The sequence below is a fragment of the Bubalus kerabau genome, chromosome 18, assembly GCF_029407905.1.
Source record: "Bubalus kerabau isolate K-KA32 ecotype Philippines breed swamp buffalo chromosome 18, PCC_UOA_SB_1v2, whole genome shotgun sequence".
NCBI lineage: Eukaryota > Metazoa > Chordata > Mammalia > Artiodactyla > Bovidae > Bubalus > Bubalus kerabau.
Window position 1 is genome coordinate 14,886,891 of NC_073641.1, and position 26,303 is coordinate 14,913,193.

General features: G+C 45.6%; 1 protein-coding gene across 5 annotated transcripts in view; it reads right to left on the reverse strand.

The window, feature by feature from the left end:
- MAST4 (microtubule associated serine/threonine kinase family member 4) overlaps nt 1-25,839 on the reverse strand; it is a 613,695-nt gene extending 587,856 nt beyond the window's left edge. For 3 of the 5 annotated variants that reach the window (XM_055554694.1, XM_055554693.1, XM_055554691.1), the window contains exon 1: nt 25,189-25,838. In XM_055554694.1, the coding sequence (XP_055410669.1) occupies nt 25,189-25,533 (345 nt within the window). In that variant the 5' untranslated portion in view covers nt 25,534-25,838. Of the gene's footprint in view, nt 1-16,477; nt 17,409-25,188 lie in introns of those variants that run through there. The other 2 variants (XM_055554690.1, XM_055554692.1) reach the window with 2 other exon arrangements.
- Nucleotides 25,840-26,303: the final 464 nt, after the last annotated feature.

Genomic DNA, 26,303 nt, shown 5'->3' on the forward strand with positions numbered 1-26,303 from the left:
ACACACACACCCCCATACCCTCTTCAAGTCTTCTAAAAGTTACAAAATATTCATCAACAATGCAGTAAGTAGTGCCAAGTATGCAAAATCCTTTGCTAATCTGAGGACACAGGTCAGTGTCCTTTACATAAATCCCTCAAGTCAAAACTGGAAGTCAGGAAGGACCTCCCTGGTCCAATGGTTAGAATGCCATGTTTCCACTGCAGCGGGCACAGGTTCAATTCCTGGTCTAGGAACTAAGATCCTGCATGCTGCATAGTGCAGCCAAAAGAAAGAAAAGTAAAGAAAATGAAGATCAGGAGAAAACCAAGTGTAAAAATTTAGATAGTTGAAAGACAAACAGATGAGTTCCAATCATATCCCTATTACCAATTAGAAGACTGGGCACCAATGACAGTTCTCAGACACGCCTGTCCCATCACCTATAACATGAGGATTCTCCCCCCAACCTAGTGGACCTGCGGTGAGGACTGAAAGGATGTATGCAGAGTAACCAGCACGGCTCCTGTGCATGAAGGCCCTGGGTAAATACACGTGCAATAAACGTGGCCTTTCTCCATATGCCACTGGGAGCCTGGCCAACATTTCTACCGTCCCTGGCCGCTCACAGAACCACCTGGAAGCCTTTACCAGACATGCAGGCAGAGAGCAATCTCCCAGTTGGAGTCTGGCGTGTCAGAGCTCCAAAGGGAATTTGAATACAGTCAAAGCTGAAACCAAAAACACTGTCATACCACCTATTTCTCTATTCCACCCTGGCTGCAGGAAACACAGGCTAAAAATGTTATTCTGCTTCTACTTTTCCCAGGCATTATCTTTCCCCCTTTAATAGTCTGCTTTGGTGAATTCTTTTTTTGGTGGGGGGCATACCATGAAGCATTGCGGGATCTTAGTTCCCTGACCAGGGATCAAACCTATTTCCCCTGCAATGGAAGCACAGGGTCTTAACCACTGGGCAACCAGGGAAATCCCTGGTAATTTATTTCCTTAACTGTCATTGGCCTTTCCACATTTGTGCTCCCACAATAAGCTACCTCAAGGTGCTACTGTCGGAGAGACGGCTTATGACAGAACAGTAAGCCTCTTCAGCCAGAGAAACAAAGAACCAAGACATGGAAGATGCTTATCTGGCATGTGGTACATTCTATCCCAAAACTTAGAGGCTTAAAACAACTGTTTCATCTTATTTCACAATTTTATGAGCCAAGAATTCAGATAGGGTTCAGCAATTCTGCTCCAAATTTTTATATATATATATTTTTTAAAAGCAACTGTTACAAAAGGTTGGTCAATCTGTTCATGAACAACTTTTTTAAAAAATCAGCTCCTCTCTGCTTCTACTGACCAACTGTGAGAGAAGCACTGGTTTTTACACCAAATTCTTGAGTTTCATTTTTCTTAACTGAGAGATGGAGATCTTCCTATCTTCCCTGTAAGATCACAGGCAGGATTAAAAAATATATAATGTACTTCCCTGGAGGTCCAGTGGTTTAGGACTTCACCTCCAATGCAGCGGGGTTGCGTTCAATCCCTGGTCTGGGAGCTATGATCCCACATGCCTCTCGGCCAAAAAACCACAACATAAACAGAAGCAACATTATAACGAATTCAATAAAGATTTTTTAAATGGTCCACATCAAAATTCTTTTAAAAAAATTTATGTATGTAAGCACAAGTGCCTAGCACATAGCAGGCTTCTAAAAAGGCCTGTGTAGAAATGCTTTAACATTTTCAAAAGTTAGGGAGCCAATTCTAATACACTGCATCACAAGACTCAAATATATTAATGAGATATTGCTTCTGCTTGTATTTGAAGGTAACTTAAGTGCCTCATCCTCAAATTAAGTGTTTTCTTTTACGTTTTTAGAAAGAAAGTCAGTCTATCAAATCATTACTGAAAGATCCTGTGGTCTCCTTTCAGCCCAGATGTGAATATACAAGGTGTCTATTCCCAAGGCTCAGCCTCTTTGGTTGCAATCATTTTTTTTCCTGGCTTTATATATTTTTATAGCATGTTATTACACAGATAATTGAGCTTTACAATTCAGCAACTGATTGTGGCGAAGAGCTACCAGCAAGGCTGTCAGGGAAATTAATTAGCAAAAGAAAAAAAAAAGGAGCAGGACTTACCAAGTATCTGCATAAGAAAGTCCTGGACTTCTCTCTAGAATTTGCTTTTGCAAACATTTTTAAATGTTTGCCTGTTCAGAGGATGGAGCACCCACACCCACTCACACAGATGCCCCTGCCAGCTGCTTACCCTGGGGGCTTGAGAAAGCAAAACCCTGGTTTCCCCAGGGCCACACAGAACTTGTCAATTCAGAACAGAAGCCCTTCACCTACAAGAGGGCCGGCCTTGGGCTTCATCCTCTCCTTGACCAGCTCTCAGCAGTCATGGGAAGAGGACCGGGAGCCCTGAGCTGTCCACTCGGAGGTCCAGCCAGCCTGCACTGGCCTTTCGCCAGGCAGATCTGCCTGACTGCTCACAGCTGGCCAGCCAGCACTGCCAGCCTTCTAGAGACTGATTCTTACATAGAACTTCAACATGTACGCCTCAAAAATGGTTTAAAACCTTAAGATCTTCACAGATACAGAGAACAGACTTGTGGGCACTGTGGGGGAAACAGAGAGTGGGACGGACGGAGAAAGCAGCAGCGACATAAACACACGATCCTGTGTAAAACAGACAGAGGGTGGGAATTTGCTGCGCAACACAGGGAGCCCAGCCTGGTACTCTGTGACAACCTAGAGGGGAGGGATGTGGCGAAGGGAGGGAGGCCTAAGAGGGAGAGGAGGTATGCAAAACCATGGCTGATTCTCACTGTTGTACAGCAGAAACCAACACAACGCTGTAATGGAAAAAAATATTTTAATAAAAAAAAAAATCTGCATTGAGCCCCATTCTGAATCACTCCCCTTTGACAAGCGGACGTGGAACGAATGTGAAAACCTTACGCTCTGTACCCACCTACAGTCATCAAGCTAAAGTGAGGAGGTTCTATCTCGGAGTTCTTTTTGGATTAGTCTTTCAGGGCCAGTGCCCATTTCAGAGCTTCCCTTAAGCTGCAAAGTTTTCTCCATGTGTTTAGTTATTCAAAGACTTATTGCACACGGGAGGCAGCTGCTGAGGCCGTGAAAATGAGTAAGGCAGGGCCTCTGCTCTCATGGAGCTCGAAGTGTGTTGAGGACAGCGCAGGCCGGTGAGTGACACCCAGTGCCAGAAGCCACGCACGTGCCGGGAGGGCAAAGGGGACGCACGAAGGGAGCTCTCAGTGCCTCATCTGGTCTGTCTGCACAAATCTCACACTATTTTAGTAAAATCACACAGAAGGGCAGGACCAAGAAGTACATGGGGCAGTAGCTTCCCCGATGGTTCATCGGGCTACCCCAGGGGTTCAGTGGTAAAGAATTCGCCTGCAATGCAGGAGTCACAGGAGAGGGGGGTTTATTTACTGGGTTGGGAAGATCCCCTGGAGGAGGGCATGGCAACCCACTCCAGCATTCTTGCCTGGAGAATCCCACAGACAGAGGAGCCTGGTGGGCTACAGCCCATAGGGTCGCAAAGGGTCGGACACGACTGAATCAGCTTAGCACACATGCAGCATTTCAATCCAGGAACCTACATTTGGATCATGGGTACAGCGGGTCTAAGACCTCAATTTACAAAGTTAGATGTACCAAAACAAACAAACAAAACAACCACTCTTTTCTTGAAGTCAAATTAATTCCAATTCCAAAGCCCACGGTCAAGAAACTGATCCCTCAGAGCGGTTCCTGCAATGTGGCACCAAGGGGGGGCTGCCACGCTTGATGCTCATGCTCAGCCAGCACCCAAGGGCCCTGGAAACCCAGCCTGCTCGTACTGCCATGCCCACAGGTGCCCCAGGATCTTTGTCAAAGCAGGAAGCTCAGGTGTCTAAGTTGTAGAGCTCCCAGGCCCCACCCAGGGGCTAGTGGGTCAGGCTGCCACCAAAGATCATGAACCCCACCCCCAGTACCCCACCCACCCTGACCCCTTTTCCCAGTTCAGGCAATCTGCTTCCTGTCTCCCTGTCCTCGCTGGAAAACCATCCCCCAGGCCAGGACACACAGTGTTCTCTATTTCTTAGGCACAGACTGAGAAGAACCTGTTCTTCCAACTGCTTCAGTTTTCTATCCCCAAGGCAATGAATTACCACCGTCCCAGTTTCCACTTAAAACATCAGAGAAGAAGAAAAGCAAAAAGCGAAAGAGGTTTAAAAGCTTAAAAAAAAATAGATTTCCCTGTCATAGGTGACCCCCTCTAACAGAGCATCACAAAGGATGACTTGTCTTCAGCTGTATAGATAGATGCACCTCCCACAAGACAGGTCCCCACATCTCTTCTGACCTGTGGACCCTGAGAGGTTCCTTCCTCCCCAAATCACTGTCCCAGCAGCCCCTTCCTGCTTGGACGTGTGCGAAGTACCATGTCTTTTTGGCACAAAAGAAGTCTGCCAGCTCAAAGAATAGGAGCCTCTAAGAATAAGAAAGTAGGGGTCCCTTGCGTGGTCTTCCTTCTGCAGCACAGAAAATCTCCAACAAGATTTGCTTCATAGCTTAATCTAAGATTGGGATCTCACTGCCCTCCTCAAGAGTCAAAGAAATCTAGACACCCAGACACCTTTCCTTGAGGGCAAACCAACTCCTTGATTTCATCGGCCAGATGATGCAAGGTTTATAGGACTAGCTGCTACTCTCTCAATCATCTCATGCATCATCCAGGCTGTCTGCCAGCTTGGGGTGAAGAGTGAATGTTTAGTTTTCAGAGTTGAGATTAATAGCATAGTTGTAACTGTAAATTTCAAAAGTCCAGAGCATACACACTGTGGTTAGCATAAAAATAACTGGGACAGAGAATCTTTGAAGAAATCATGGAACTGGCCAGACAGGCACCCGGGGCTCACAGGCTGCTTTCTTCATTATTTTTCCTGAGGGAAAAGTGAAGGGGAAGATGTGCTGGGCCAGGAAAGAGGGGGTGGGGCTAAAAGCTGCTTCATCTGGGAGCTTCAAGTTAATTATAAAAGCAGAACTAACCTCATCCTCCCACCTTTGTTTGGCCATACGTAAGTAACACCACCTCTAAGTTCTCCCCACTAATGCCATAAACTCATTTTTCCAGCTCCCCGGCCGTGCAACTTTGCGGCTTTTGCCAGCAGCCTCCATGTCACACACGGCCCCCACACTGGTAGACCATGACTAGCTAGCACCCATTAACTCGCAGGTGAAGGAATTTTCCCCTATGCCTGCAGATTCCTGAAGGAGACAGATAAAGTCCCAAGGGACTTTGCAACAGTCTCTCTTAACCTCGGTAGGTTCACTTCCCTGCTGCTGCTGCTAAGTCACTTTAGTCGTGTCCGACTCTGTGCGACCCCATAGATGGCAGCCTACCAGGCTCCTCTGTCCTTGGGATTCTCCAGGCAAGAATACTGGAGTGGGTTGCCATTTCCTTCTCCAATGCATGCATGCATGCAAAGTTGCTTCAGTCGTGTCTGACTCTGTGCAACCCCATGGACAGCAGCCCACTAGGCTCCTCTGTCCACAGGATTCTCCAGGCAAGAATACTGGAGTGGGTTGCCATTTCCTTCTCCATTCACTTTCCTCTGCACCTGAAAACACAGGGAACTAGTTACCCTGGCAGCACCCAAGGGCCCTGGAAACCCAGCATGTCTGTGTCATCATGCCCACAGGTGTGTGAGGCTTGGAGACACCACCTTTTATAAAAATCACAGGCTCCGCCTCATAAGACCAGTTGGTCTGTGGATGCCTGAGGATCAAGTAAGTTCACATGGCTCCAAGGACTCAGGAAGCTGCCAGGGCACAGGCTGCCATGGCCATCAGGCAAGTCCTCCACTGTGCAGGGGGCTCTGGTCCAATTAAGGCCACGATTCCTGCCAAAGACCCAGAGGGTGAGAGCTTATCCTTCAAGATTTTCAAATGTACTTTGAAGAAAAGGAGAAGAAGATTGAAGGAGTGTTTGAAATTCCAGCTGGGCTCAAAACACCATTGCTCTCCAAACTTGGTAAATTTCAACTACTGAGTAACCAAAAGATACCCAAGCAAAAAAGTGCTATTTTCAAGAGATAGCACCAAAAATGGCTTACCTGGTAAATTCACACCCGACATGCCTTCTCCCTAAACTGTCTTCACAACAAACAAGCTTGTTAAAACAGTTATTAAAAAAGTATTAGTTGGAAATATTGCTCAGTTATCTAGGGAAATAAGCTTAAAGAAGTACTCCTTTTTTTTTTTTAGTACTCTTGATTAGAAAGTTATGAAGCCATAAATAAGCTGATATTAGAGAAAAATACTACAATTCCGGTAGTATATGTTTACCAGTAATTTAAAATTACAGCAAGAGTAAACCATAAACAAATGGGAAAAAAAAAATCAACTGCCAATTACCACTCCTTCTAAATATTACCACTTTTAAAGAGACAAGACTTTCCTAAGACTACAGCTGTATCTGCTGAACATACTGGACAGGGCAAATCCTTTAATCTGACACAAGCACTTTTTCTTTCCAACGTTTGCATCTTCAAGGGCACCAGGAAAGCCAGCTCCCAGATACATCCCACCATGTTGCTGATTCTGTGCTCAGCGCCCTTCCCATTCACACTTTCGCTTGCTGAAATGTGCACCGTTTCGCTTGCTGAAAGGGCAACTCACTCTGCCTGTGCTTGGCCTCCTAACCTGACTGTCTGCGGCATTAGGCACTGACCAGATTTCTTAGCGCTTTTACATCTCCTGTCCCTCCCACTGCTAACTCCTACAGAGCTTCAAGAACAGCAGGGCTCACTAAAACCTCTGGATTCGGCCAAAGAAACCCTGCATTTTCACACCAGCTCTACCCCACAGCACGGAGGGTTAGCTGCAGCCTGGATACCAGGGAGGAGTCCTCACCTTCAACAAGAGCATCTTCACCGGCACCTACTGTTGCTACGTCATGCTAACATTAACGCCCTTACTTCTTCTAGGACTTGCGTCCACCCATCTGATACTTAAACAAGACCTCTCTCTCTGCTTCTCACACGTGCAGGCCAACAGGCAAAGGAAAGAAAGAAACATTGCCAAAAAAAAAAAAAAGTGCAAGAGAGAGACCCAAGAAGAAGTGGACTTGGCTCAGCTTCCTTGCCACTCTGGACTTTAATAATACCAGATCTATAGCTCCACTGTCAGTCTGGATTAAAAGGAGACCCACATGGAAAACATACCGTATTCAAGCTCTACTCTTCTAGAATATCCTAAGTGAGCAGCTGTTTGAACCACATCAAACTGAAATCTGCCCCCCTCCAAGTTAAATGAGTGCGATTGCCCAAGAAGACTCTGTTAATGCTTTAAAAGTCATCCATCCATATTGCAAGTTTAGAAAATTTTAAGCCCCCATGAAACTTAAAAAAACTACATCTTAGTGGCAATTTCAGTATATAATCTGCCACTTTTCATTCAAGCCCACAGAGAAAGCAGCAGCAGCAGTAATTAAATTTACATCCTTAGATGTCCTTAAGTGTCAAAATAAATTTCTACAAACCGCAGGTAACGGTATCTGAACAATTTCACAACAGTGCCCATCTGATTACAGGTTTCTTGGGAGTATAAAGTGAGTACCCAGGATGTTTCTCAGCAGGGCTTCCATCTAGCATCATGAAATCACCTGGTAAACCTATATTTATCATTTTTCAAAAATCTGTGTTTCATTTTCCTTTTAATTACCACAAACGATCTCTAAAGGGACCTTTAAAGAGGCTCTGATGACATTATCCTCATTGCTGGAACCTGGCTATGAATTATTTGGAGGGGGGCCTTCACCCCCACTTTTTAAAAAATTGCACTAATTCTATAACTCAGTCTTAACCTTCGCGTGAAGGGAGGGGAGAGAAAACAAAGAAAAACAGCAGCTTGTGGCACCATGAAGAAAACCATCGTACAGGTGCCATAAAACAGCACCACTCCTCAACTCTGGATTCGGGTTCTGGGTAAAATGGCCTTAAAATACACATTCAAGTGTAAAGCCCCAATGGAACAAGGATATGTGGCAATTATTTAGAGCCTCATCCACAAGATGTATCAATCCTATTACCTGAGTTAAACTAAAAGAACAGCATGGGAGAATGCCCACACTTGTCTTTTTGATAACAGCCATCCTAACAGGCATAAGATGATATCTACCACCTTCTGCCTTAAATTCTGAGCCTTCACAGTCTTTCTCCATTAGAACTGAGCTGAAAAGTGGCAGGAGATAATGCTTCGGGTTAAAATAATCTGCCCCAATATGGGAAGGAGTCTTGGGCATCATATGGGTGTCCTAAAGACAAAGAGAAATCATTACACCTTCAGGACGATACCCAGAGCCACCAAGTGGCTACAGCAGAGGCTGAGCATGTGGATTCTCCCTCCCCCAGCTCAACTTTCACTAACACAGAAGGGAGTTAGTGAAGGGAGGGCAGGGCCCTCATCCAGGCAATCAGATGTTGAGAACTAATGTTCAGTCACTAAGTCGTGACTCTGCGATCCCATGGACTGTAGCCCACCAGGCTCCTCTGTCCATGGAACTCTCCAGGCTAGAATACTGGAGTGCGTTGCCATTACTTACTCCAGGGGACCTTCCCAATCCAGGGATCAAACCTGCATCTCCTGCATTGCAGGCAAATTCTTTACCACCTAAGTCACTAGGGAAGCCCTAGAAACCAAATCACCATTTAAAATATCTCTACGGAACTTCACACTCCAAGCTCCAACTAATCCCAAAAGCTCAGGCTAACAGCTTAGATTAGAAGTGCCAGCCTCTGGTTTGAAGAAAATAAAATAATAAAAAACACTGGTAAATGTAATTTCTCCTGATAGATTCTAATTTACCTTCACAAACAAACTTTAGTCCACTACATGGGGTGGGTGGCTAAGATCCAGAACAGTACAGGAGGGCCCTGGCTGGCCTAGGGGAGCTGTGCTTAGCTGATCAGTTGAGTCTGACTCCCTGTGACCCCATGGTTTCCTCTGTCCATGGGGATTCTCCAGGCAAGAATACTGGAGTGAATTGCCATGCCCTCCTCCAGGGGATCTTCCCAAACCAGGGATTGGACACTAGTCTCCTGCAATGCAGGGGCTGATTCTTCACCATCTGAGCCACAAGGGAAGCCCAATAATCCTGGAGTGGGTAGCCTATCCATTCTCCAGGGGATTTTCCTGACCCAGGAATTGAACCAGGGTCTCCTGCATTGCAGGTAAATTCTTTACCAGCTAAGCTACCAGGGAAGCCTGCTGGGGAAGCTAAAGACCATATAAATCTTTTAAATTTAAGAATGATTGTTTTAAAAACCAAAGATTTCTGGTCTAGATAGGCTTGTGACAGGATGTATGGCCCAGAGTAATTCCAGACAGGAAACCCAAGTCTTTTCTGTTTGGAGCCTATTGTAATAAGCAGATTCTGCTACTGAACTAAGAATCTGCAGATGCTCTTCTGCAATAAGCCTCTGAAAGCACTACAAACCATCATTTCACCTACAACAGTAATTCCTGGTGCACACAACAGCATGCTACTTAGTGCGTCAAGAAAAATACAAGACTGGCCCTGTTACCCAGAGTCCAATTCCTCTGCAGGGCTTGGGAGGTAAGAGCACACTCAACATGTATTATTATGACCAACAGAAACATACCAAATAATTTTACAAGATGCGCAAAAGCAGATTTGTCAAAAGACAAATGTAAATGAACAGTTCTGTAACAAATTATATACTGATGACAACTTTAAAATGTTAAATCAAAGTTTCTGTAGTAAGAGGAAACAACAAAAATGGGAGCTGGAAAGGACCACCTTTCATCCCATGTGAACTCCATGGGTTAATATCTCACCTAGCCAGGAGCACAGGCACAACTCAGAACTCCTAACTTCTCCACCAACACTCATCCAGTCCTGACAAAGTCGCCAGAATTTCTGACATTTCTACTGACAGCCGTTTATCCTGAGCACCAATGAGTACAGCCCAGTACCACTGTTAAAATTTTAAGGCTAGTTGTCAAAATGTCAACAGCAATTAAAATAATTCCTTGAAACATCTGGCCAAAAATGGCTCAGAGTTACAAATGTGGTTGTAATGAATAGAATTGGCAGAATACAGTTTCCCAATGCTAACAGCAAAATAAGAATTGGTTTAACATCAAAAACTTTTCATTTGTTGAAACCCACTCAGCAAATTAAACCTATGATCTTGGGTTTTAGGCCACCAATAGCAACCCACTCCAGTACTCTTGCCTGGAAAATCCCATGGATGGAGGAGCCTGGTAGGCTGCAGTCCATGGGGTCGCTAAGAGTCGGACACGACTGAGCAACTCCACTTTCACTTTTCACTTTCATGCACTGGAGAAGGAAATGGCAACCCACTCCAGTGTTCTTGCCTGGAGAATCCCAGGGACGGCAGAGCCTGGTGGGCTGCCATCTATGGGGTTGCACAGAGTAGGACATGACTGAAGCGACTTAGCAGCAGCAGTAACAATAAATCTTCATACAGCATGGCTCATAGTTTCATTGAGTTAGACAAGGCTGTGGTCCATGTGATCAGATTGGTTACTTATTTGTGATTGTGGTTTTCACTTTGTCTGCCCTCTGATGGAGAAGGATAAGAGGCTTAAAGTGGAAGCTTCCTGATGGGAAAGACTGACTGAGGGGGAAACTGGGTCTTGTTCTGATGGGTGGGGCCATGCTCAGTAAATCTTTAATCCAGTTTTCTCTTGAAGGGCAGGGCTGTGCTCCCTCTCTGCTGTTTGACCTGAGGCCAAACTATGGTGGAGGGAATGAAGATAATGGCGACCTTCAAAAGGTCCCATGCACACCCTGCTGCCCTCAGTGCCCCCAACCCTGCAGCAAGCCACTGCCAACCCACACCTCTGCCAGAGACTCCTGGACACTCACAGCCAAGTCTGGGGCAGTCTCTTGTGGGATCACTGCTCCTTTCTCCTGGGCCTGGTGCATACAAGCTTTTGTTTGTGCCCTCCAAGAGTCTGTTTCCCCAGTCCTGTGTAGGTTCTGGTGGCTCTATGGTGAGGTTAATGGCAACCCCCTCAAAGAGGGCTTATGCCATACCCAGGTCTACTGCACCCAGAGCCCCTGCAGCAGTCCACTGCTGACCCGTACCTCCACAAGAGACACTCGAACACAGTTCTGGCTCAGTCTCTGGGTCCTGGCATGCACATGGTTTGTTTGAGCTCTCCGAGCATCTCTGGCAGGTATGGGGTTTGATTCTAAACACAATTTCACCCTTCGTACCATCTTGCTGGGGCTTCTCCTTTGCCCTTGGATGTGAAGTATCTTTTTTTGGTGGGCTCCAACATTCTCCTACTGATGGTTGTTCAGCAGCAAGTTGTAATTTTGGAGTTATTGCAGGGGAGGATGAATGCACGTCCTTCTACTCCACCATCTTCATCCTTTGCCTAACTCAATGAAACTGTAAGAAATGCTGTGTATGACCACGCAAGACAGACAGGTCATGGAGGAGAGTTCTGACAAAATGTGGTCCACTGGAGAAGGGAATGGAAAACCACTTCAGTATTCTTGCCTTGAGAACCTCATGAACAGTATGAAAAGGCAAAAAGATAGGACACTGAAAGATGAACTCCCCAGGACAATAGGTGCCCATTATGCTACTGGAGATCAGTGGAGAAATAACTCCAGAAAGAATGAAGAGATGGACCGAGAGCAAAAACAACACCCATTTGTGGATGTGACTGGTAATGGAAGTAAAGTCTGCTGCTGTAAAGAACAATATTGCATAGGAACCTGGAATGTCAGGTCCATGAATCAAGGCAAATTGGAAGTGGTCAGACAGGAGATGGCAAGAGTGAACATCAACATCTTAAGAATCAGAGAACTAAAATGGACTGAAATAGGTCAATTTATCTGAGATGACCATTATACCTACAACTGTGGGCAAGAATCCCTTAGAAGAAATGGAGTAGCTATCATAGTCAACAAAAGAGTCCAAAATGCAGTACTTGGAGGCAATCTCAAAAATGACAAAATGATCTCTGTTCGTTTCCAAGGCAAACCATTCAGTATCACCGTAATCCAAGTCTATGCCCTGACCGGTAATGCTGAAGAAGCTGAGGTTGAACGGTTCTATGAAGACCTACAAGACCTTCTAGAACTAACACCAAAAATGGATATCCTTTGCATTACAGGGGACTGGAATACAAAAGTAGGAAGTGAAGAGATACCTGGAGTAACAGGCAAATTTGGCACTGGAGTACAAAATGAAGCAGGGCAAAGGCTAACAGAATTTTGCCAAGAGAACGCATTGGTCATAGCAAATACCCTCTTCCAACAACACAAGAGAAGACTCTACACATTGACATCACCAGATGGTCAATACCGAAATCAAATTGATTATATTCTTTGCAGCCAAAGATGGAGAAGCTCTATGCAGTCAACAAAAATAAGACTGGGAGCTGATTGTGGCTCAAGTCGTGAACACCTTATTGCCAAATTCAGACTCAAATCGAAAAGTAGGGAAAACCACTAGATCATTCAGGTATGACCTAAATCAAATCCCTCACAATTATACAGTGGACGTGACAAACAGATTCAAGGAATTAGATCTGATAGACAGAGCGCCTGAAGAACTATGGATGGAGGTTCGTGACACTGTACAGGAGGCAGTGATCAAAACCATCCCCAAGGGGGAAAAAATGCAAAAAGGCAAAATGGTTGTCTGAGAAGGCCTTACAAATAGCTGAGAAAAGAAGAGAAGTGAAAGGCAAAGGAAAGACACCCATTTGAATGCAGAGTTCCAAATAGCAAGGAAAATAAGAAAGACTTTTTCAGTGATCAGTGCAAAGAAATAGAGGAAAACAATAGAATGGGAAAGACTATAGATCTCTTCAAGAAAATTAGAGATACAAAGGGACCATTTCATGCAAAGGTGGGCACAATAAAGCACAGAAATGGTATGGACCTAACAAAAGCATAAGTTATTAAGAAGAGGTGGAAAGAATACACAGAAGAACTATATAAAAAAGATCTTCATGATCCAGATAACTACAATGGTGTGATCAGTCACCTAGAGCCAGACATCCTGGAATGCAAAGTCAAGTGGGCCTTAGGAAGCATCACTACAAACAAAGCTAGTGGAGGTGATGGAATTCCAGTTGAGCTACTTCAAATCCTAAAAGATGATGCTGTGAAAGTGTTGCACTCAATATGCCAGCAAACTTGGAAAACTCAGCAGTGGCCACAGGACTGGAAAAGGTCAGTTTTCATTCCAAGCACAAAGAAAGGCAATGCCAAAGAATGTTAAAACTACTGCACAATTGCACTCATCTTACACACAAGTAATGCTCAAAATTCTCTGAGTCAGTCTTCAACAGTACGTGAACTGTGAACTTCCAGATGTTCAAGCTGGATTTAGAAAAGGCAGAGGAAGCAGAGATTAAATTGCCAACATCCACTGGATCATCAAAAAAGCAAGAGACTTCCAGAAAAACATCTACTTCTGCTTTATTGACTATGCCAAAGCCTTTGACTCTGTGGATCACCACAAACTGTGGCAAATTCTTCAAGAGATGGGAATACCAGACCATCTGACCTGCCTCCTGAGAAATCTGTTTGCAGGTTAAGAAGCAACAGTTAGAACTGGACATGGAACAACAGGCTAGTTACAAATCATGAAAGAAGTATGTCAAGGCTGTATATTGTCACCCTGCTTATTTAACTTATATGCAGAGTACATCATGCTAAATGCTGGGCTGGATGAAGCACAACCTGGAATCAAGATTGCTGGGAGAAATATCAGCAACCTCAAATATGCAACTGATACCACCATTATGGCAGAAAGTGAAGAAGAACTAAAGAGCCTCTTGATGAAAGTGAAAGAGGAGAGTGAAAAAGCTGGCTTAAAACTAAACATTCAGAAAGCTAAGATCATAGCATCTGGTCCCATCACTTCACGGCAAATAGATGGGGAAGCAATGGAAACAGTGAGAGACTTTATTTTGGAGGGGGTGGGGGGGCTCCAAAATCACTGCAGATGGTGACTGCAGCCATGAAATTAAAAGATGCTTGCTCCTTGGAAGAAAAGCTATGACCAACCTAGACTGCATATTAAAAAGCAGAGACATCACTTTGCCAAGAAAGGTCTATCTAGTCAAAGATGTGGTTTTTCCAGTAGTCATGTATGGATGTGAGAGTTGGACTATAAAGAAAGCTGAGCACTGAAGAACTGATGCTTTTGAACTGTGGTGTTGAAAAAGACTCTTGAGAGTCCCTTGGACTGCAAGGAGATCCAGTCAGTCCATCCTAAAGGAAATCAGTCCTTCATTGGAAGGACTGATGCTGAAGCTGAAACTCCAATACTTTGACCACCTAATGTGAAGAACTGATTCACTGTTAAAGATCCTGATGCTGGGAAAGTTGAAGGCAGGAGGAGAAGGGGGCGACAGAGGATGAGATGGCTGGATGGCATCACCAACTCAATGGAAATGAGTTTGAGTAAGCTCTGGGAGTTGGTGATGGACCAGGAAGCCTGGCATGCTGCAGTCCATGGGCTCGCAAAGAGTTGGACATGACTGAGTGACTGAACTGAACTAAATCTTCACCCTGATCTTTAAAGTTCTTTAGACACTTAAACTCTTAATGCCAAACGCACAGGACATATAGTGGGTAACAATAAAGCACTGCCCCCAAATTTCCACTGAGGGACATTGTGTGTTAAGACATCATTCTGAGTGTTTTACATGCATTTACTCAATGTTTGCCAAAGTCTTTTTAAGCTTAATTGACAATTCAATTGGCCCACACTACCATACTGGCTAAGTGACCCTCTCAACATCATACAGTCTAGTGGGAGAGAGACAGAGAAACTATTAACTACACGACAAGAAGATGTGTGTACAAAAATGAGAATGAGAGAACAGTTTAAATAGTATCAGGAAAGGCTGTGAAAACTGCTCAGTACTTTACAAATATTAACAATATATACATGATCTGGCATAACCCAGGAGCAAAGATAATGAAGCAAAGCTCTCAGAAGAAAAAGTGCTTTGCTAACTCCAACTTCTAAAGTTAAAGAAATCAAGATCATCTACTTTTGTTAATAGCACACTCAATTTTATACTTTCTACTACTTCTTATGCACTTTTCCCATCTTCAGAAGGCTTTGAAGATTACTGATAGCCAAAGTGAGATCCCTAAAGCATTATAATATGCCTAATCGCTAAAAAGAAAAGCTAGCTTGTTCATCACAAAATAAGGCAGAAAATCCACATCAAGAAAAAAGGTAAACAACAAAGTGAGAACAAAAGAGCTTTTCAGTTAATTTTTAGTGAATCATAAGATTGAGTAACCAAAAAAAGTCTCTCCCCCAAATATTCTGTTTAAACAAAGGTTTTACGACAGTCTTCCAACCAAAGTGATCTCTGCTGTTCTTTTTAAAATGCTGATGACTAAGCTATAGGTAGGAAGGGGCTGAAAGAAACAGGGATGAATTAGAACACAGAATGACAGGTAACATAACACACAGAAAGTGATGACTCAAATAATTTTAAAGGAATTTAAAACAGCATGACAGTACCAGGGTACACAACTGTCACACTGTTACTCTACAATCTAACTCTTCCCAACAGGACTTATTCTATAACGTTAAAACTATTGCCGTCAGCTTTCTCCAGGTAGAAATGTTTTCATTTAAAAAATGGAATTCTTAAAAAGTCAAAGTGACACTGACATTATAATAAAGAAAACTAAGAGAGTTCACAGTTAGTATTTCCATGTTCTCTCTTGTCCTATAGAGACTCAGCATCAGGGCTAGGACCCACCATCACCAGGGATTAAAGTGAGTTCTGAAGGCGATGGCACCCCACTCCAGTACTCTTGCCTGGAAAATCCCATGCATGGAGGAACCTGGTGGGCTGCAGTCCATGGGGTCGCTAGGAGTCGGACACGACTGAGCGACTTCACTTTCACTTTTCACTTTCATGCATTGGAGAAGGAAATGGCAACCCACTCCAGTGTTCTTGCCTGGAAAATCCCATGCATGGAGGAACCTGGTGGGCTGCAGTCCATGGGGTCGCTAGGAGTCGGACACGACTGAGCGACTTCACTTTCACTTTTCACTTTCATGCATTGGAGAAGGAAATGGCAACCCACTCCAGTGTTCTTGCCTGGAGAATCCCAGGGACGGGGGAGCCTGGTGGGCTGCCGTCTATGGGGTCGCACAGAGTTGGACACGACTGAAGCGACTTAGCAGCAGCAGCAGCAAAAGGTCTCAAGAGGCCATTTTGAACCATACTCCTCTTCCCAGCCAACAATGAACTGGGGTAGCTTATAGGCAAACAGTGTTTGTAGAACAACAACAACAACAACAACAAAAAACATTTCCAAAGTGGTACATGAAATAAAACATACAAAAGTAAAATTTCAACAATATATAAAGTATCAAAATGTAACAGGGAAAGAAGATAAGTCTTTCCTTACCTGACCAGCAGGTTTTCTTGTTCTCCTTTACTCTCTCATGCTCACATGTGCTCGCTGAGTCTTTAAGACCACGCTGGCTTAACCTAGCAATCTGACTTACTCGTCTCATAAGAGGCAGAAGAACAGGAAGGTGGGCATTTTCTTGGGTCTTCCTGATTTGTACTCTACTGACTTGAGATGAGTCAGAAGTTCTCCTTAAGTAAAACTCCTCAATGGTCCTTTCCCTCCAAACAAACATTCGGGATTGCCCTTTTCTCTGGAGCTGCTCTCTTCGTGGCTGCATCTTGGTGAGGAGCCTGGGAGCTGCCCTTTTAAACGGAGAAGCCTGGGCTGATGATGACTTTAGTTACGACTCAGGTGCTTTCAATTAAGCACTCGCTCCATTCTAGTTGCATTTTTTTAATTAAAAAACTAAAACTAACTAAATAAAACTAAAGGAGTGGCAAAGCAAATTCCTGAGTTTGAGTGTCCAGGAGCTGGACACATTCCTATGGAGCCAATTTATTCATCAAGAACCTCTTTGTGAAATTAATCATTTTAAACCTTTATACATAAAATGAACTTCGTCACAACTGCATTCTATTTCAATATCTTAATGCAGTTTACCTAGCAATGATTGCCCTAAGAAGCAATTGTGAATCTGTAATTTCTGAGAATATAAGTCTCAAGGGCGGCGTACAGCGACATAAGATTTTAACCACCGACTTTAACTTGATTTTACTTTATTTCCCTATCACTGGTGAGGCACCGGGACCCTTCCTGCATTTGAAGGTACATCCATCTCTGCATAAAGAAATGCCTGAAAAAACAAATGTTAACACTGGAATCCCAAGGTATGATGATCTTATTATTTTTTGTTTGTTTTTAAAACAAACTTGGAAAGGCATAAAATCATCTACCAGAAGCTACCTACCTAACTGCTCAGCTTATTAAAAAAAGTAACTGAGCAAGTCTTAAGGCAGAGGCCAAAATGCCCACACCTGAGATGAGTTTCAAATGTATATTCTGCTACCCACACTAAAGTGGGCATTCCTGTGAGTCGCTGGCCACTGAAAACACCCCCCAAATACAAAGTCAAGAACATTATAAAGTTTTCCACACCATAATAATTAAGTTTTCATTTTCCACACCATAGCCTATGAAATTAGTTAAGAAAAGAAAGCCAATTTGTCATCATCCCCAGCCTCCCCTCTACCAAACCCTGCCCCCAATATCAGTACAAAGCATTAGAACTGAAATGTTCAGTGGAAGTAGTATCATAATCAAAAGTATATGGACTGTGTCCAACAGGAGAATTGATGGGCCAGCAAAAGAGTGCAGGCATAGGGTACAAATTTATCAGCTGTTTCAGAGACACATGTACCTGGTTATGAATTCAAATCATTAAATAAGAAGTGAACTTTTTCATTAAAAGAAGTTGGAGAAGCAACCAGAAATTCCACACAAGTTCTATACACTTAAATGTATGTGTATGTGTACCGCTGACCACGGTCCTGAACTGACGTTTCACATTTAGGGAAGGGTGTTCTTTCCTAGGAGTTTCCTCAGAGGCTCAGCAGTAAAGAAGCCAGCCTGCAACATAAGAGACCCAGGTTCAATCCCCGGCTTGGAAAGATCCCCTGGAGAAGGGAACAGCTATCCACTCTAGTATTCTTGCCTGGAGAATCCCATGGACAGAGCAGCCTGGCAGGCTGCAGCCCACAGGCTGTGGGACATGACTGAAGCAAACTGAGCATGCATGCATGCATTTCTCTCCTAAGCCTTACTTAGGAGAGAAATGCATTGACACGTGACTACTGTCCAATCCTTTCCAGGAATTCTGAAGGTGGAGAGAAAAGGACAAAAAGGGGGAAAGAAATTAGTGCCCACAAGCTGATGGAGAAAGAGATTTCTGCTTGACTGTATTTGATCTTATGCTCTACCCCAAAATAACAGGACCCAATAAGAAATATCTGATTAATACCAGACTAAATAGAGGCACAAAGGGCACAATCAGCCTTGAAGAGAGTGATGGAAAGCTGTGTAAATGTCAACCTAAACAGGTACACGGGGCAGAGCACCAGGCTGGTGGAAGCAAAGCCACCTGCAGTCACTGCACCAGTATTTATCTGAGTTGTAGCAAAAGTGGATCCTAGGTTTTTGCAATTTTGCCTTCAAAAATTGAAATGTTTACACTGCTCCAAAGGGATGAAAGAGACTTTTAAGTTCTTGCATTTTTAACAGTTCTATCTCATTTCTAACAGATTCCTCTCTGTGAAGTTGGGGGTGGGGGTGGCCCCTGGACCACCTGCCCCTCCACCCAATTCTTATATGAACCAAAGTTGGCTTCCAGAAAATCATTTCATTTCCTTGTCACTCTCTTCTCAGCCCCCAATCATCACGAAGTACCGGGTCATGCCACCAGCCTCACCACATGGCTGACATGCCGCCTTCTGACTAACTTCCTGGGCTGAGTTAGTAATTTGCATGTTCACAGAGTCTTTGAGGACATCATTTAATAAGGGATCACTAACAGCAGGTTCCAGGAGCAAAAGAGGGATCGTGTCTTACAGAAGAGTTAATGAACCATAGTCCATAAAGCTTTGCTATTAGTATATCGTAAGAAATGCTGTGTCCATGAAATTAAAAGTGATCTCTATGTTACACATCTACCTACTCATGAATGAAAGGGCCTCCCAGAACCATCAGCAAACCATGCTGGCAGCATAATCCATCAGGGAAGGGACGTCCAGGTGCTGATTATTCCTGGCTATGGCGCTGACATTCTGCATAAACCAGCTTTTCCGCAGTCATACTAGCAAACGCCATCATGGAATGCACACTGTATGTCAGGAATTGTGCTGGGACCCCTATATAAAATTCTCATAACAACCCTCTGCAGTAAATACTAGCATGTCCCTTTTACAGAGAAGGAAACAGTCTCGGTATTAATAACTGTTCCAAAGGCACACAGCCTAGATGTGGCTGAACCGGGTCATTAGTCTCTACCCTTAGGCCCTACAGACCCTGACCCCAGGGCAGGGAACACTGGCTGCTGGTCTGAAGCGATGGTGAAGGGGAGCACAAGTCCTTCCCAGGCATCACCATAAAATGTGCGACCTTGCTCATAAATGACCTACGGTATCTTTCATCTCAAAAGGACAATTATTTCTTCTTAGATATACAAGGGCATGTACACCAACACATACACACATGCACGCACGTGCACACACACACACACACAACCTCATTCAGTCTCCTCTAACACCAAGCCACCTGGTTACGGATCCTTTGCATTGAGAGAACTTTTCTACCAGGATTCTCCCCACAGTTCGCCATCTTCACAGCCTGCACTCTAATGCGCACTCACCCCCTTCTTCACAGGGGCAAAAACACAAACCGCTGGGCTGCAACACCATATCCAGTCAGTGTGAGCGAACATATGGTCAGCCTTTGTCACTGGCTCCAAAACACTGGTGGATTGACATTTCCTAGAACACCTCAGACCCGGGGTGGAAAAGGCAAAAGCCTTGTTTCCCTGACGCTGACCCTTCCTTCTCTCGGAACATGCATGCAAACAAGCCAGACTCTCAGAACGTGTGTTATTAGCTCACAGACACCGCACTTGCCATGGCCAGAGAATCTCACGCCCCCTCTGGGCAATCACCCCTTATTTTCACCTCAGGTCAATGGCCCCTGCAACTGACTGTGGAAACGAGCATTTGCAAGGCCCTCTTCTCAGTCTCCATTCATCACTAAAGGTTTTCCTTCAAGAGATCCTAGTCTTAAGCCAACACTGCAGACACGAAGGTGTTCTCTCGAATAGACCTAAACTCATTTCCTGTTCCATTTCCTGTGTGTTTACATGGATTCCTGAGCTCCACTTTCCATCAACATGCCGTTTACTAAGGTGCCATCTTCTTAGGTCGTCAGCTCCCAGGTAACCTGGAACATTTCAACCAGCTACACTGCAGCATCAACAGGTGGGCTCCACACTGCCTGACCTCCGGGAATGCCAGTCTGATTGAGTCATTTCCTTGCTTCAAACCCTTCAGTGTGCTCCCAGGGCCTCAGAATAAAGTCCAAAGCCCATGCATGACCCAGCCACTGCTTCTCTCTCCCACATGCCCTGATGCCAGGCCCTTCTCTGCTTCATGCACACAACGCAGATGTCTCTTAGCCCCTAGACCCACAAGCTCTCTCTGCTACCCACATTACTCTATCGCTTCCCTTCTCCAATAACTCCCCAGGAAGGCAGTTCCCACCTCCCAGGTGAGAAGAGGTATAAACTCCCTCGATGCCTGTTCCCCATCTACCTATCACCTTGGAAATCAATTACTGAAGAGTCATGAGTTTCAGGAGTATCTCCCCCACTAGACTAGAAGCTTCGTGAGGTCAAGACTATCTCTGTCTTGCCCACCTTCATATCTTCAGCACCCAGGGTGCTGCTTCTCAGGCGTCAGACTCAGCATACTTTGGCTGTCTGCTGTCTGACACTGTAAACCTGTGACTCTTATTGAATCAGGGAGTCAAAGACAAGACTCAATGATAAATGTGTCAAGATTTACGTACTACTTTTTTTTTAATTATGTAGCTGCTGTGATTCATAAAATATCAATTCCCTGAAAAGCTTCACTGAACTCAGGGCTGCTGTTTTGCTACTTATTCTCTTCACCAATGAAGTCTAGACATTCATCTATGCATGATATTAAAAGCAGTCTTCAAGCTCAGATCATTAATAGAACATTTAAACAACAGCCCCTAATTGTGCCTATTGTTAATAAGGGCAACTGTTTTCCCCCGCTTGGCAGTAAAGTAAATTCTTTAGGGTAGCAAAGTATGAATGAAACGCTTTATATTGAGCTGAAAATCCTTTTAGCTACTAAGCCTTTTTTCTACCATGCTAAGAATCCCTGAAAGTTTCAAGTTCTAACACACACAGTGAAAAGCAGAGTAACACACAAGTCCTTGCACAGGCATTGTGAGTGGATCCTCACTGATTTGACTTTCTTCAAAATTTACCTGGAAAAACTGCTCATAATATTTTCACTGGGATCCATGAGGCTTTTATATATATATATATATATATATAAAAGAAATCTAGAGGTTTAAGCATAATTCACAACAAAAGAATACTCATATGGTCACCCTTCAGTCAAATGTGCAACTGTTTTCAAAGATGTATTTTCCTCTTTCATTCAAAATATATGTACTGAGCCTCCACTAATGTATAAGAAACACTGGGCTAACACACAAATACAAAATTCCTGCCCTCAGGAGTTCATTGACACACAACAGGCAGCACTGAGTACTTTATGAGGGTCAGCACAGGTGCTCTGAGAAGGGACAGGGCAGAGATGTGCCTGAGAGCAAATCGCAGAAATGTGGTAAGAGGGACACTCCAATTTAGCTCATCGTGACTACTCGAAACACAGCCTGTTACCCTCAACTTGCAGAGACCCCGAAGTCCACAGGTTTGGGGAATCAAGGGGAAAATCAAAGGCACTTTATTCAAACAAAAAACCATACACCATCTCTCTCATGTGTTTGATTATTAGATACATGAAAATTACAACTGTTGTCATGTTAAACTATTGTTTTTTAGACACCAAAAGCTTAAAGGGTTGATGTAAGTCTATGAGACTTTGTAAGTTTACACAAATACTGACAATAAGATAAAATATGAAGTAGTTCATCACTGCTGATATTACTAGCGTATGCTGCTGCCACTAAGTCGCTTCAGTCGTGTCCGACTCTTCGTGACCCCATGGACTGCAGGCTACCAGGCTCCTCCATCCATGGGATTTTCCAGGCAAGAGTACTGGAGTGGGGTGCCATCACCTCCTCCGCTAGTGTATGCAAGCAGCTTTAATAAAGGTGCACCAAAAATTAGCACTACAATCATACACTAGGAAATTTAATTTTGCTGCTTTTTAAAAATTGATGCAATAAGTGATGAAAAAACATTTTGGAAAACAGTGATTATCCCAAGCTAGACATACAATTTTTAAATCTAAATGAATCTTCTTCCATTTTATGGGTTTCACTTAAGCCTTTTAAAGGCTTTATACTCAGTACCTTGCTATTGCAAAACTAATACTACACTACAAGTGCCTTGCCATAATACATCTGATACAAACCAAAACTGCTTCACAGCTTGTACTAATACAATGGTAATAAACAGAAAAGCCACAGCCTTCGGTCCTCTGAAAGTAGGGAGCAGATTAATTATGCATAAATAAAATAAGCCAGCCCAAACTTGTACGTCCTTTCACAACATTTTTAATCACAAATGAACCGGAAAAATTAATATTCACTTAGAATTCAATTCTAGATACTATGCTAGGATTAAATTAGGTGGCATGTATAAAATGCCAAATGGCTCTACTATTATCATTTCCATTTAAGAGGGGGAAAATCAGGCCTTACATCAGTGGAGGAGTCCACACCCCACATACAGTAAGGTGGCAGAGCTGGAAATCAAACCCACCTCTTTCTACCAAACTGAGACTGTGTAACCCAGTATTCCTCACTCAACCCACTAGAATGGTATTTATAATGATGCCTGTTTCCTGAGGAGAGGATGGAGAGCTTTCATTAGGTTCTCAAAGAGACCCACTGCACCCCCTCGAAGGCGGGACTCCCTGCACCAGTGTAAGAGCCAGAAAATGTGCACTGGACTTCAACCCCTGCCACAAAGACTATCATTTCTCTACTCCACAGTTTCAGTCTTGCTTTAAAATTCTCAGAGCAAGTCAAGATTTCCACTCCTGGACAATTTCCAGCATCCCCTGCCACAGGTTAAGTTACACAATAAATTGCAATACTGTATCACTTTACATCCAATTGAGACTTCACAAATACTGACCAATGTTATTTAGTCATTCCACTTTTCAAAATGTGTTTCAATCAACCAATCCTCACTGCAGTGCCTGTGAAATAAGCTATCATTACATCCACTTCCAAGAAAATAAAACACTGTCACCCTGAGGCCAAGCAATAAACCAGCTACAGGATCCCGATCGAAAGTGAGAAGTTCCTGTCTTCCTCCGCCTGGGATCTGCAAGACCTTGTTATGTATCATGAAGCATACTCCCAGCCTCCCAGAAAACACAGGGCAACTAACTGTACCACCTTCTCTACCAATGGCAACACTATATTGGAATCTAATAGTATTAATAAATCATTAAGTTGGGTCATATCCCCAGGTAGCTCTGTGACAGGTGGGGTGCTCAGCTTAACTCTTGGTACTCTGTTCTTAGGTTCAACCTGAACTTTGGATCCATCTGAACTTTGGATCCATCCTAAAGTCCTGATCAAAAAAGGGGAGTGTTCGTGTGACAATAAACTTTACCTTGAAGTTCACTAGTCATACCCCTCACTTTACAGATTATTAAACTGACCTCCAGGGAATCAACTCATCCGAGGTCTCACAGTTCAGGAGCACAGGCAGTTCTAGGAAAAATATCTCCAGACCCCTGTCCAGGATCTCCACGCTCCACCAGGCATTGGGGAATGGGTCCTGGTTACTGCCAGAAGGTTGGCCAACCTCTAGGGTTTGCTCCATCTCTGCGGGGCTAGGACTTGACTCTTCTCATTCTGTACCAGATCCAGTCTTTGCCTGCAGGCTGGCGTCCCCAGGAGGCTACTGTCAGAGCACTGGCCTCAGTCTGCATGTGCTGAGGAGCAAAGACAATTACTTACTAAAGCTAACCCCAGCAGACAGAAGGAAAATACAACTCTGGCACCGAGGAACTAACTTCACAAGGAGGCGGTTCTGTTGTGTTTTATTTATGGCCCTGCCTGATCAAGATGACTTCCCCACAAGAAACGTCCAAAGCAAACAATCAAAGATACCAAGAATCTTATGCTTCCATAATTGTCCTCCAAAGACAGGAAAAAGCCAGAGAAAACAAGCGGGAGGACACCAAGTCACGGTCTCGATGTATCAGGACGCGACCCACAAGTTTCACACAAATATTCTTCCAAGAAACCAGGGTGGACGAATAAACCAGGATGGACAAAGTCTCCCGAAGAAGGGGCTGCATTCCCTATTCAGTCTGGCGACCGGCACGCATCTGGACACCCCGGAACGAGTCCAAATGGGAGATGCAGAAGCTCAGTTCAGCGCTGCCAGCCCAGAGCTAGAAGTCCCCCTCTCTCGAAGAACCGACGCCGGGAGAACAGCCAAAATCACCCTCCCGCTATCCTGGGGCAGATGCCACCGAAACCCGCAGCGCAACTTCGCGGGTACTGCCACCAACTGCCCCCCACCCCCACACACCCACTCTACTCTCACACCCATCCCTTCGCCCCATTCCCCTGTGCCCAAGCGCTACGGCGCGAAGCAACGCCCACTTCGGAGAAGGAAGTCTTAGTTGTGGGGACAAACCAGGTGGTCAGCGTCACATCCATTCACACACCCAGCGGAGCAAATCCAGACCTGAAGGAGTTTGCTGCTTTGATACTGTATAAGCACACTGTCAGCCAGCACATGTACACGAACACACACACACACACACACACACACACAAGTGACAGCCACTGGGAAACCAATGACCCACAGCGAGGCTCCTAACTGTCATTACCCGGGGCACGGCGCACAGCACCTGGGGTCCCTTCCCAGCTCCATGCCCCAGTGCGCACTGCCCACCACTCGCGTGCGGGGTAGAGACCTGGGGTCGCCTGGCAGCCCGGACCAGAGGGGTCGAGGTGGGGAAGGCGGGGCCCACCTCCTCGTCCTGCTCCTCCTGGGACGCGCTGCTGCCCCGGGGCGCGGGTGGCGCGGCTCCTCCCGGGCGCGGCGGTGGCGCTGAGACTCCACGCTCCGGCACCGAGAGCGCCGGAGCCCACGCGGCGGCCGGCCGAGCTCCACCCGGCGGCGGCGGCGGCGGCGGCTGCTCGCGGGAGAAGCCAGGCTCCCCTTCCTCCGACAGAGTTTCCGAGCCCGAGGAGGACTCCGCCGAGGAAGCGCCGGGCGAGGACTCGGCAGCCACCGCAGGGGCGGGAGTCGGAGCACCGTGACTGCTGCAGCCGCGGGGCACTGGCTCAGGCGCCTCCGAAACTTTCTCCCCCATTTCCCTCTCGGACCCAAAGTGCGGCCCAAGGGGCGGCGGGTGCGAGGCGCGCACTCAGCGCCTCCCGGGGAAGCCGCGAGCTGCTGGGCTCCGGCTTGCTCTCGCTGCTGCTCCCGGGCTGCGGGGAGCCCCACCGGTGACTACATGGCCGCGGCCGGACCGCCGGAGCCTGCAGCCAAGTTAGCAGCCGCCCGGGCCTGGCGGCTGACGGGAGCTCCCTGGAGAAGAGACATGCCAGTGCCGGTCCGCACTCAGCTCCACAGTCCTCCGACTCTGCGCCGGAGCCGCCGGGACTGCGGCTTCTCGGGCAAAACCTGCCTCTGGGACCGAACGGGGCCGGCGAAAGAGACGGGCAGCAGGGGGAGCCAATGGCAGGACAGGCGCCCCGGTGGGCGGAGGCTACGGCGCCTCAGGCGCACCGGCGTTAGGTAGGGGAGGCGGGGCCGAGGCGCGGGCTGCAGGGTCCCGCCACAGCTCCCGGGGCCCCGGGGCCCCGTGGACCCGAGGGAGACCCCCGGCCCTGGAGGGTTGCAGTGGAGCCCGGAATCCGAGCCGAAGGCTGGGACTCTGAATTTAGCCAAGGAGTGGCTGGCGGTCCTGGGAACCCCAGGGGGAAAGGAGATGGCCGAGGAGGGCAGTGCAGCCTTGGAGAACTGGACTTTGTTTCGAAAAAGTGGAATCCAGGAAACTGACCAGAAGCAGAAGTAGCGGGGCTTTAGGGGTAAAAGGAAACACAATCACCTGCGTGCTGGAGGAGAAAGGGGGAAACT